At 35.5% G+C, this 13809-nt stretch overlaps 1 protein-coding gene and 2 non-coding genes across 3 annotated transcripts; 1 reads left to right on the top strand and 2 right to left on the bottom strand.

The window, feature by feature from the left end:
- Positions 1–2326: 2326 nt before the first annotated feature.
- LOC113463230 (small nucleolar RNA R16) lies at positions 2327–2406 on the bottom strand. The gene has a single exon (XR_003387104.1). It is a non-coding gene; the product is annotated as a small nucleolar RNA R16 (small nucleolar RNA).
- A 104-nt stretch (positions 2407–2510) lies between these two features.
- LOC113463229 (small nucleolar RNA R16) lies at positions 2511–2596 on the bottom strand. The gene has a single exon (XR_003387103.1). It is a non-coding gene; the product is annotated as a small nucleolar RNA R16 (small nucleolar RNA).
- Positions 2597–6706: 4110 nt separating this feature from the next.
- On the top strand, positions 6707–7881 carry LOC148702882 (uncharacterized). Its single transcript, XM_089924116.1, has 2 exons — positions 6707–7503; positions 7708–7881. Exons 1-2 carry the CDS (start codon positions 7051–7053, stop codon positions 7879–7881), a joined length of 627 nt encoding a protein of 208 aa, XP_089780242.1. The 5' UTR covers positions 6707–7050.
- Positions 7882–13809: the final 5928 nt, after the last annotated feature.

Raw genomic sequence — 13809 nt, 5'->3', positions numbered from 1 at the left:
AGCGGATGTCTCACATAAATCAAGTATGAATATGCCAAAAAAAAAAGTCAATAAATAACAAGTCCCGAAGTGCACCGGGTAATCTCCTCTCCTCTAGCCACAAGGTCTTCCTAGACTGGTTAGCCACATACGAGGCTACCCAATCTGCTACCTCGTTAGCCTCACGATACGCGTGTTTTACATGCAGTGCCATCCCACCACTGATCATAGCCTAGATATCCTTGAGTTGCGGGTGGTGCTCGCGCACCCCCTCCACACCATGCTGAATCTAACCAATAACTATAACCAAATTGCCCTCGAGCATGACAGCACGGGCTCGCAGCTCGCGCCACGTATAGCACACGCCAGTCTAGGCTACTCGCAGTTCCACCCCGAGAACCGATATGTCGAAGATCTGGCAGCCCAGCTGCAATTATCCTAGAATCTGGACCTCTGATGATGAAGCCAGCCCCTCCCCTACTCCCGCCATCCAATACACATCCGTCGAAATTTACCTTGAGAAAATTTATCCTTATATCTTGAGTGCTCAACTTTGCCTCTAAAAAATCGGTATACTTAGAGAGATCTCCCTCATTATAGGAGAGAAGAATGACCGCACCAACGACCACAAGAAGAAAGACAGAGCAGCTGGGCAATGGTACTAGTCATGAAAGACGGTTGTGAATTAGTCTCAATGTGTGTGGAATAACATGTACCCAAGGAAGATACTAAGATAGGAGTTTCTAGTAACAACTAGTAATCTTTGGTCTGGTGATGGTCCAAGGAATCGAGGATATTGGGAACTAACAATTATTTCTTATGGTCTTTTAAAGCTATGTAATTAGTTTTCAGGACATGCCATGTGTGCGTGCAGGGACTGGAGTAGAACACAAAAACAGAAACAAAAAAAAGGGAACCAAATCGGAACAAGTCAATCAAGCTTTCGGCTTTTATTTTCAAAAACTGAAGAAAAATGAAACTATTAAGCAACACATACAATGTTATCCTTCTGTTTTTAAATTTGTTCGTACAAACTTGAGTGCTTTTGTTGACAAAGCTTCATAGCAGAAGTTCTCTGCAAATGCTATCTAAGAACAAATATTTACAGTTTCCTTCATCCATCACACATATGAAATTTTGCTAATAGTTAATAGCCTTAAACTATTAAAAGAATGTCATAAAATAGGAAGCTAGTCAATGAAAATAGCAATTAGATTTGAAAGCGTTTTAACCCTGAGATGTTGCAGCCCGCATATGAATACTGACAGATGCAGACAAAATGAAATTACAGAAACCGCAACCTGTGGGTAAGCCACTATTTCCAAATGTAGCTCAAACAAAAATTCAACTGCATTAGAAGGCAAGCAAGTATTTTCAATTCTTTAGTTTACCTTAGTTTCCCTATACAAAGACAACATCATATACCAAAACCAAGTGAAATAAAACTAACAGCAATAAAACAACACTCTAAGCACAAGGGCACTAGTCCTTTTTCCATTTTTTAGCACCCTAAATAAAAGTACACAAACAAATACAAAAGTATAATCAAATGCAAAAGCATAAGTGTGCTCAGAAGAAATAATCAAATCATAGAGAAGCCTCGTATGCCGAGACCTATAATTCAGCTTCTTCATCACAGCTGAAAAATCATACCTCAAAGAATGGTTACTTTGTTAATACAAAGCCCATACACAAAAAAGAAGTGAAATGTAAATATTAAGGATAGATCTCTCATGTTTTTCATAATCCATATGCAGTAACCTAATTATTAACCAGAAAATATATAAATATTATACAAACTCACGAAGGAGATTGGTACCAATCCATCACAACCATCAAGATTCAATAGCTGCCAACTGGCCACCAACAATGTAGTTTCCCATAAAAATGTTTGGAGAGAAAGCAGAGAAAGTCGGAGTGTCTAATTTAGATTGTTAAACAAGGAGAGGAGAAATGATGCCAAGAGGTATCTGCTAACTAATTTTTCTTCAAATCTCTCTCTATCTTAAGTTAGAGATAATTCCAACTTAAAAAAAAACATTTTGTAGAATTTTACCCAAAAAACATCAGGACATGAATTAATCTCGAACATGGATTGCAGCTAGGATCTGCCAACCAATAGATGACTATCAACAAATAACTAAACCGCAAGTGTGCATTGATGAAAATTTAATCATCTGAGATTGTTTCTGGAGAAACACAGTTCTGCAACACTCAACAAGACTCAAGAGAATGAACACGACAAGGCTAAAATCAATAAAAAATTAAAAAAAATATAAGAATAATCCGTTGCAAAAACAAATATAAAAGAAAATTTTTGATCCAATAGTCCAAATGGACAATCATGTATGGCATCAGATAATAAGCGGAGACTAAGTCCACACAACCCTTCAGTGTGTAGGATAAATAATTGCATCAATTGCCATCCCTCCAGAATTCTATACAAATTCCAAAGCTTGCAATGTTGTAAAAATGTTAGCATATCAAGTAAAACTAATGAACACATAGCTCAAAAGTGCAGTAGTAAAGAAAGAGGCATCAGATAATAAGCGGAGTTTTAGTCCACACAACATTTCGGTGTGTAGGATAAGATTTCGCAATCACATCGCTTGCCAACTTAACAAATTTTTGTTCTTAATACATGAATTTTTTGCTGCAAAAAATAGGAATTTTGAGTGGACCATTTGACACCAGAGCAACCAAGTATTATGCATTGGGCTGGTAAGCCAGCCATTTAGCTCTCTGCACCCGTTATATCTCCCCAGACAAAGAATAAACCATCTGAGAAGAGAGTAACTGGTGCAATTCCTTTGCTACAAAACTTATATAACCAAAAAAAAAACTATCACAAGATCAAAAAGTGGTGTCAGTCGATAGCTCAGTAGATGCGTATTTAATCAAAGACACAAAATAGATCTCAGATGTCCAGAGATAGAAAATTTTCGGCATCTTCATCATAGCATATCAACAAACACTTTATATGAAATTAAATAAGATAAGTTAAGAGAAGAAATAAGGAAATACCGATCTCTCAGATGCTTTCCTTGAAACAACAAGGAAGACAGAGATTGCAGACATTCAACATGGCATCAGTTTCTGACCGCCCGTCTGCTTCGATTCTCGTCATCGAGAGCTCAAAAGATTAGAAGGAGAAGAAGAAGTGGAAAGAGAAATAGATACACGAAAGAAGAAGAGGAAAAAGAAATAGATCCACGAAAGAAGAATAGAGATTTTTGATGGAGAAAAAGAGCCACAGGAAGAACAAGAGGGAGAGGAATGGGAGGCTGCGGCGTCCGGCAGGGGTTTAAAACACGAACTAGGGTTTCGATGCAAGGGTATCCAGCCGCATTCTGAAGACCAGGAAGTACCGGGCTGTGGAATGATGCTCCAAATTTTTGGCTCAAAATGGGCCTTACATGATCCTTCTCCCCTTGGGCAGAAGTCAATTTTTTTATTTATTTATTTGCAAATTTTGTTGGGTAGGGTTGGTTTTAGTTTAGCTTTTTATTTTTTTTTTTATAAAAAAAACTTTTACACTTCTAAATAACCTATACTAAAATATTTCATGCAAAATAATTTTTTAAGTTATAAAATAAATAATTGGTAGTTGTACTGTTTGCGAGGTATGAAAGCTTAAAAATAATAGGATAAGACATTGTGAATAAGAATAGTTACTAGAAAAATGATTCAAGATGCCCGTCTAGTTAGTTATTATTTTTTATTTTTTTCTTATGAGACAAGATCATACTCTGCACATCTTGGCAAGCTAGTTTTGCTTTTTCGTAGGTACCATTCTATCTTTGCAGCATATATTGCTTGACGAATAAAATTTATGTATTTGTGTTAACTCTCTTAATAAAAAGAATAAAGACTCAATTCGAGCCATTTATGATATTTATTATTATATTTGACACACTACTTTAAAAATTGGACCGACCAAGTAACTTGGAAAAGAAGCTTGGTCAAGGATCATTAAATCATCCATTGGATCAATCTAAGCCAACCAATTCCATCTAATATATTAATTATTAATTATTTATATATAAAATATTAAAATCATAAATATATATAGATTTTTTAGAAAAGTGTGAAATAAAATATGCATGCTTTGTTGACATAGTTCTAGGTTGTTTAACAAATGAATTTTGAAAAATTTATATTTCATGGAATGTAAAAAGTAAGTTTTATGAGGAGCCTTCTCAAGCTTTTCATAAAACTTGTCTTACATAAATTGAAATTTATTAATATCATTTTAAAAATACTTAGTTGCTCATAGACAACTTCTGTCTCTAAAAGTCCTAGGATTTCTCTTCTTCTCAATCTCTTATAGAGTAAAGTTGGACCTTTTTAGGCAACCATAATGTTCGATAAGACACAATAAATTTGCAGTCCTATTGCAATAAATCAAATAGAAGATTAGTAGAAAGTGGACGGAAGAAGCTTTTGGAATTTGATGAGGCAAGGTATGAGCAAGGAGGGGAGGCCTATTGTGGTGAAGAGTGGTGGGAGATGATGCCATCGCCGTCATTGGCAAGGGAGTTCAGGGAGAGGAGGGCATTAAGAGTGTGAGAATTAGACATTCATATTGATGTGAGAAATTTTGAAAGCAAGGGGTGGGGAGAGGGATAGCGGATTGCATCGTTACAGTTATCAGGTTGTTACTACTATGATTGTGAGGGATTGAAGGCTTAGAGGAGACTTAGGGTGGCCAGTGGGGAAAGAAAAAAGGTGGGAAGGTGGGGGGAGGGAGAGAGAGAAAGAAAAGGGGAGGGAAGGGACAAATTGTTGGTGATTGTTGGCTTGGTACCATGATCTAGTAAGCATGGTGGAGTGAAAGAGGGTGACAAAGAGATAGAGATAGAGAGAGAGAGCAAGAAGGACCTACTTGTTGATGCTTGCCGACGTACCACAATTTTTGGCGTGGGTGACAAAGGCGAGGGGGAAGAGAGAAAGTGAGGGTTCCTTGTTGCTATCTTTTGCCTATCACCAAGCTTCAAGGTGAGCACGATGAAGGGAGCGAAAGAGAGAAAACAAGGGCGTGGCTACTTGCCATTGGCCATCCTCAAGGATCCAGCAAGGGAGAGGGATGGGAAGAGAAAGATAGAGAGAAGAGAGGATAAGAGGGAGAGGGCTCAAGCCTTAGCTCGAGGTGTGATACTTATTGAGGCGAGGTTCTTGTTGCTTGCCATCGACCATCCAAAAATCCATGTCGATGCTACAGAGAAGAGTCTTGTTCAAAGAGGGAAAAAGCAAAGCGAGTGATAAATAGAAAGTATTCAATCAAATCCTAATTACCTAAATGATATAGTTTTATTCGGTTTGAAAATTGGTTGGTTCCCTTGAACCCAGATGATTTGAACAAGCTGGTGGTTCAATGGTCATTTAAAACGAATCTTATAAAATGCACTGATTTTTGTGGCAATCCAAGTTTAGGCGGTTATCTAGGTCAAATGCCAATCAGTTGACAATTCCACCAGTTCAACCTGATTGGTCTAGTTTTTAAAACATTCGACAACGATGGCATTTGATTCTCTCCATGTTGAAAGAGAGTTTGTAAATGCATATATAAAAAGATAAGTACAAAATGGAATTGCTCGTGCAATCTGCATGTGGTTAAAATAGAAACACAATGAGCAGACGATTTTACAATAAGCAGACTTTGTCACAACAAAAAAGAAGTTGTTGGCATAGGCCACACGGTTGAGATAAACCTTAACTAGGTCAATACACTCTTGCAAGTTAATGGGTTAACTCACGAACCATGAGCTTGGATCAAAGAAAAATGAGGCGTTAAGCAGAGAGACTGTCAACCCTAAAGGATGAATTTTGATGATTACAAAACACTTGAGATAATATTGTGTATTAATGATTGTTGCCTTAATTGTGAAGTTTTATAAGTCAAGAAAAATCAGAAGAAATGAAATACTGCAAAATCATTAGTTTTTCATAAATACTATATTGGATATGTTCTAAAAGAAAATGATCTTAATCCAATCCATGGAGATCAAAGATGAAGTCTAAAGTTTTCTGTTTGAAAAACTTGAGTCGACCCCTAAGCAAAAGAACAAGTTTGAGTTGACTCTGGCATGTTTTCTTCAAGTGGCACAGTCAATGAGTCGACCCCTTCAAAACATAAGTCGACCCTTGTGTAGTTCAAGAAAAAAAAGTTTCCACAAAAGAAAGAAGAAGGAAAAAGCTAAAAAGTTCATCATCCTCACCAGCATTCATCTGAAACTTGCTACTGTGAGGAAATCAGTCGAAGCTTCTCATTGCATCAAGAAGAGCTGGTGTTCCAGCATTGGGACATTCTTCCACAGCCAACTTCTTCATTGGCTTCAGCTTTTATTTTTTATCGATTCATTCTATATATTCTGAAGCTTTAAGTTTTCTGGTTACATCATTTATTTATTTCGATTAATTTTTGATGTAACAGTTTCATTCATCTGAAACTTGTAAAGGCTATTCCAAGCCTTGATTGAAAGTTGTTGAATCGGAAGTATTTAGCAAGAAAAAAAGTTTTTGGTTGGCTTGTCTGAAAACCAACTGGATTATTTGTGAGCCCAAAAAGACAAACGGTGTAAAGCTTTGGTTGGTTTGTCTGAAAACCAATTAGGTTGTTTGTAAGCCCGGAAAATAAACGGTGATAGGTTTTCGATTGGTTGCATGGAAAAACCAACTGGGTTTTTGATTGTGAGCCCGAAAAACAATCAGGCTGTAATCTGCTGGGTTATAGTGAAATCTCAAGCTAGGCTTGGGAAGTGGATGTAGGTGCTGGGAGTGCACCGAACCACTATAAATTCTGTTGTTTGTGTGTGTGGTTTATCTCTCTTCTTCCACTGCATATTTCTAACTGCTTTCCTCATCTTATTCACTGCTTTATTTGTGCGACTTTAATTCCGTTGCTAAATCTATAAGTTAATAGAGGATAATTGTAACTCATTCACTTCACGCTATTAATTTTAAAAGATCCAATTCATCCCTCCCTCTTGGGCTGCACCGTTGGGCAACAAGTGGTATCAAAGCCTGGTACTCACAGTAACTTTTCGATCTAACAATCAAGAGTTAAAGGTCATGGCAGCCATCATGGGATCCTCTATTACCGAAGGGCAATCTACCAACAGACCACCTCTTTTTAATGGTACAAACTTTACCTATTGGAAAGCTCGTATGCGTATTTTTATTCAAGCAATTGACTATGATTTATGGATTGTTATTATCAATGGACCTCACACACCAACTAAGATTATAGATGGCATCACCTTATTCAAACCTGAAATTGAATGGGATGACCATGATAAAAGAATGGCTCAGCTGAATGCGAAAGCCATGAATGTTCTTTACTGTTCTTTAGATGCAAATGAGTTTAATCGCATATCTATTTGCATGAGTGCTAAAGAAATCTGGGATAGGCTAGAAGTTACACATGAAGGCACTAACCAGGTCAAAGAATTTAAAATCAGTATGCTAGTGCATAAATATGAATTATTTAAAATGAAAAACAGTGAGTCTATAACTGAAATGTTTACTAGATTCACTGATATTATAAATGGCTTGAAAAGCCTTGGTAGATCTTACTCTAACAGTGATTTTGTTCGAAAAATTCTTAGTTCTCTTTCTAGAGCATGGGAAGCAAATGTCACTACCATCCAAGAAGCCAAAGATCTCAACTCTCTTCAACTGAAAGAACTGCTGGGTTCCTTAATGACTCATGAGCTTTCAATGAAACAGAACCTTGAGGAGGACGAACCCAAGAAGCGCAGAACCATTGCTCTTAAGTCCATTCTACATGAAGATGAGAGCGAGGATTCTGAATCTAATAACAATGAAGAAATGGCCCTGATTATAAGAAGGTTCAAAAAGTTTTTCAGAAGAAATAGAGAAAACTTCAAGAAAGGCATGTAATCAAAGGGGAGCAAAGCAAGAAAAATAATAAGGAGAAATATGTTTGCTATGAATGCAAAAAGCCAGGACACTTCAGAACAGACTGTCCCTTATTAAAAAAAGGCTCCAACAAGGTTAAGGAAGAAAGCTATGCTGGCTACTTGGAGTGACAGTGATGACTCCAACTCTGGAGAAGAAGAACAGCAACAAGAAGCTGCAAATCTGTGTCTAATGGCACATGAAAATAAGGTATATTTGAATACTGAATATGATTTCACTTTTGATGAACTTCAAGATGCTTTTTCTAAGCTAATGATTGAATATAAAAAACTTAGCTTAAAAAATAAGGAACTGAAATTAAGAACCAATCATTGGAAAAAGAAAAATATTCTGCTTCTAAAAAATGAAAAGGAACTGCATGAAGAAAATCAGAAGTTAGCTAAAGAAGTTAGAAAACTGAAATCTATAGTAGACAAATTCACCCTAAGTTCTGAGAAATTAAATCTAATTCTTGAAAGTCAGAAAGCTGTCAATGATAAAGCTGGTTTAGGATATAATCTTTGGAGAAAACAGAAATCAATAAAAAACATATTTGTAAAGCCAACTTATGTTCAACCGAAATCTGCACTATTTAAGTTAGACAAACTGAAACAGAAATACACTGCATGCAATTCTATAAGCCAAAATCTTATGAGCAATGTTTCAATTAAGAAGATATGGATTCCAAAGGGAACCATCATTGCTAACATTCAAGGACCCAAGAAAGCTTGGGTACCAAAGATAAAGAATTAAATTTCTGTTTTGCAGGTATGTCTAGCATCCCAAGCATCAAACAGAAAATGATATTTAGACAGTGGGTGCTCTAGACACATGACAGGGGATGAATCCTAATTCAGTCCCTCAAAAAGAAAGATGGAGGAATGGTTACCTTTGGTGATAATGAAAAAGGCAAAATCATTGGTATTGGTAACATTCAGATCACTCCAACAATTTTTATTGAAAATATTTTATTGGTAGATAGATTAAAATATAATTTACTAAGCATTAGTCAATTCTGTGATAAAGGATATGGTGTGACTTTTGAATCATCTATGTGCTTAGTTTCTAGTACTAATGACAGTGGTGTAATATTTACTGGACATAGACATAAAAATGTGTATTTGGTTGATTTAGAGCAAATACTCATGAAAAACATGGATTGTTTGGTAGCTATGAAAACCAAAAATAGTGAGGCTAGCTGGTTATGGCATCGAAAATTAGCTCATGCAAGCATGGACTTAATTTCAAAGCTTATTCGAAAAGAACTTGTTTTTGGATTGCCTAAACTGATTTTTGAAAAAGACAAAATTTGCACTGTATGTCAATTAGGAAAACAAACCAGAACTTCTTTCAAATTCAAAAATGTTGTCTCCACAACTAGACCTTTAGAGCTTGTGCACATGGACTTATTTGGACCAACTAGAACTGCAAGCCTAGGTGGAAAACTTTATGGCTTTGTTATTGTGGATGATTTTTCTAGATATACATGGGTTTTATTTTTGACGCACAAAAATGAAGCATTTTCAACATTTACTAAACTGTATAAAAAGATTTCAAATGAACATGGACTGCAAACCATCAAGATTAGAAGTGATTATGGAACTGAATTTGAAAATCATGACTTTGAAAATTTTTGCACTGAAAATGGTATTGATCATAACTTTTCTGCACCAAGAACACCACAACAAAATGAAGTTGTAGAGAGAAAGAATAGAACTCTTACTGAAATGGCTAGAACAATGTTATGTGAAAGTAACTTACCTAAGTACTTTTGGGCTGAAGCTATAAATACAGCCTGTCATGTCCTTAATAGAGTTACTATTAGATCTATTCTAAAGAAAACCCCTTATGAGCTTTTGAAGAACAAGAAACCAAATTTTTCATATTTTCATGTTTTTGGTTGCAATTGTTTTGTTTTAAATAATGGTAAAGACAACTTGGGAAAGTTTTGGTTCTAAATCAGATGAAGCTATTTTTCTTGGATATTCTTCATCAAGCAAAGCATATAGAATATTCAACAAGAGAACTTTAGTTGTAGAAGAATCAATACATGTTATTTTTGATGAATCTAATGACCTTTCTTCAAGAAAGAATGTAGATCTCGATGATAATGCAGGAGAACTCAATAAAGAAATCAAAGAATTAACCCTAAGGGATGTCTCTGCATCTGAAAATTCAAAACATGATGAAAATTAAGAAGAAGAAGATCAAATGCTTAAAGGTAAAACTAGTCTACCAAAAGAATGGAGGTATGCGCATAGTCATCCTAGAGACTTAATTATTGGTGATCCTTCACATGACATTAGAACTAGATCTTCTATTAGAGATGTTTGTAATCTCCTTGCATTTGTTTCTCAAATAGAACCAAAATCTTTTGAAGAAGCTGAAAAAGATAACAATTGGTTAATGGCTATGCAAGAAGAACTAAATCAATTTGAAAGAAACAATGTTTGGAATTTAGTTAGAAGGTCTGAAAATATTTCTGTAATTAGGACAAAATGGATTTTCAGAAATAAATTAAATGAAGATGGAATTGTAATTAGAAATAAAGCTAGATTAGTTGCTAAATGATATAATCAAGAAGAAGGAATTGATTTTGATGAAACTTTTGCACCTGTAGCTAGACTTGAAGCTATTAGGCTATTACTTGCATTTGCATGCTTTATGAATTTTAAATTATTTCAAATGGATATCAAAAGTGCATTTCTAAATGGTTTCATAACTAAAGAAGTTTATGTAGAACAGCCTTCCAGATTTGAAAATCATAAACTTCTAGATCATGTTTTTAAATTGAACAAATCACTTTATGGCTTGAAGTAAGCTCCTAGAGCTTGGTATGATAGATTAAGCAACTTTTTAATAAAGAGTAATTTTTCAAGAGAAAATGTTGATAAAACTCTGTTTATTAAAAAGAAAAATGCTGATATTCTGATTGTTCAAATATATGTTGATGATATTATATTTGGTGCTACTAATGAAAGTTTATGTGAAGAATTTGCTAAGCTCATGCAAAGTAAGTTCGAGATGAGTTTGATGGGTGAACTCAACTTCTTCCTTGGACTTCAAATCAAGCAAACAAGAAATGGAATCTTCATTTGCCAAAGCAAATACATAAAGAAAATCTTAAAGAAGTTTGGTATGAAAGATTCAAAATCATTAGGTACTCCTATGAGCCTCTCTTGTAAATTAGAAAAAGATGAGCATGGTAAATTCTTTGATTCAAAGCTGTATAGAGGAATGATTGGATCTTTACTTTATCTTACAGCAAGTAGACCTGATATAATGCATAGTGTTTGTATGTGTGTAAGATATCAAGTAAATCCTAAAGAATCACACTTAATTGCTGTTAAAAGGATATTAAGATACTTAAAAGGAACTCAACATTTAGGTTTATGATATTCTAAGACATCTATAATTGACTTTTGGATATTCAGATGCTGATTTTGCTGGTTGTAGATTAGATAGAAAAAGTACAAGTGGAACTTGTCAATTTTTTGTAACAAACTTAATCTCTTGGTTTAGCAAAAAGCAAAATTTCGTAGCACTATCTACAGCTGAGGCTGAATATATTGCTGCAGGAAGTTGCTGTGCCCAAATCCTATGGATTAAGCAACAACTCGAGGACTATGGCATAAAACAAAATAAAATTTCTATAAGATGTGACAACACTAGCGCCATAAATCTAACTAAAAATTTTATACAACACTCAAGATCTAAACATATAGAAATCAGACATTATTTCATAAGAGATCATGCTCAAAATGGGGATATAAAAATGAAATTTATAAATACTGATAAACAAATTGCAGATATTTTCACTAAACCTCTTAATGAAAAAGTCTTTTATAAATTTAGAGATGAATTATGCATTTATGATCCATTTTGATGACTGATTATGAATGTTAAATTGCATATTTTGACTGACTATTATTGGTTGAATTTTAGTTGATTTGATATGTGGTTTGCAATTGATTTTTAAATTTTATTTAAAAAATATTTTGTCTCTTGAACTGTTTGAGGAGACGACTCATGTGAATGAGGAGTCGACTCATATAGTAAGGGACGACTTTTAAGTTAAAAGAGTCGACCCCTAACCTACAGGAGACGACTCTTAAGTTAAAAGAGTCGACCCCTAACCTATAGGAGACGACTCATAAGTTGAATGAGTCGACTAAAGTGGAACTATTTGAAACGGATTCTAAGAACGCACTCTCTCTGAAACGTTAAACCTGAAACGTTTCATTCCCCTTAGAACGTTTTCAGTCTTCAAACACTCTTTCAAACAAAAACCTCCAAAAACCCTAGAAAACCTTTCCGAGGTTCTGATTGATCTTCCAATGGTGAGAAGAAAGCAACTCACATCCGGACCAAAGCGAAAAAATACCACTCCGCAAAATGAGAGGAGAACGAAGGCTAGGGCAGAGAAAGCCGTGAATCCACAAAGACAAAAAACGCCGCCACCTCAGCTCGATTCGGCCCCTCTGTCACCTCCGTCTTCCGTTTCAAAGCAAGGTCCCCTCTCCATAAGAAATGTCTCCACCGGAAGAAGAGTGGATTTCGAGTTTTTGGAGAAGGAGAACTTCCCATTATGTCAAAATCTAAAGGAGATGGGTTGGGAATATCTGTATTCACTGAATGTGCCAACCTATCCAGACTTGGTACGAGAGTTCTACAACAATGCCAGATTTGGACAAGGTCAGATCTCGTCCAAGGTTAAAGATGTTCCTATCTTGATTTCAGAAGAAATTCTTAGGGATGCTCTTCGGATTTCCAATGATGGAGAGAATGAAGATCATTTAGAGAATAGGAACGAAGGGATAAGCACCATTCTGAATAGAGAAGTCACAGAAGATTGGACTAAAGTCAGTGCCAATCAACTGAATGCAGAGATGCGTTTGTTGCATCACATGATTAACAAGATTCTATTCCCAAAGATAGAAAAATTTGATCATGTCTTAGAAAGAGACATACTGGTAATGCATCATGTTATTCAAGGACTACCACTGAACCTACCCTACTTAATGATTAGATACATGGAAGCTCAAGGACAGAGAAAAGGAGCTTCACTTCCCTATGGTATGGTTCTGAATTAGTTTTCACTTACTTCAATTTGAACTTAGAAGGGAAGACCAAGAAGGAATTACTGTATTCAGATGTCTACAATGACAAATCACTGAAGAGAATGGAATTTGTCAAAACTAAGGGCAAATGGATTCATAAAAGAAAAGAAATTCAGGATGAAAGTGGTCAAGATACTCCAACACCACTTAAAGGCAAAAGAATCCCTACTCAAGCACCTCCAAAAGAACCTCCAGTCAGTCAACCTCCACCAATACAAAAACCATCAGATCCTCCACTACGACTTGAGAAGTGGCAGTTAAAAGCTATTGGTGACAACATCATTAAAGCACTGATTAATTCTGGAGTCTATTTTAGCAAAGTACATGATCTCACTAACTTGACCCAAGAAGTAAAGGCTGAACTGCAAGGATTAAGGCAATTGGCAGCTAATCAGCAAAGAAGAATTACTGAAATTGAAGAACAACTGAGGACTCAAGAAAATTCTGTTCAAGGTTCTATACAAGAACTGAAAGAAGAACACACTCAGCTTACTGGTTCTATCTCTACACTAAACAACAAGATGGATAAGCTGATGGAAAAGCAAAAGGAAGATCAGTCTGGACCTTCATCTTCAAAACCTTAAACCTAGACTGAACCTAGACTGAACCCCCATGTTTTCAAAACATAACTTTGTATTGAGCTTTGTTTCATATCTTTTTGGCACACTTGTATGCTGACTGATACCAATTGATACCAATTGTATCTTTTTGATTTATCAAGTGTACTTCATTTATTAATTGCAATGAATACTCACCTTTCTTGAAATATACGTTTTCTTGAATTGTATGT

The sequence above is a fragment of the Phoenix dactylifera genome, chromosome 7, assembly GCF_051530095.1.
Source record: "Phoenix dactylifera cultivar Ajwa chromosome 7, Ajwa_hap1_PhDact_Kaust_v1.1, whole genome shotgun sequence".
NCBI classification, from domain to species: Eukaryota; Viridiplantae; Streptophyta; class Magnoliopsida; order Arecales; family Arecaceae; genus Phoenix; species Phoenix dactylifera.
Note: the sequence above shows the minus strand (reverse complement) of the source record. Positions and strands in the feature narration are given on the sequence as shown.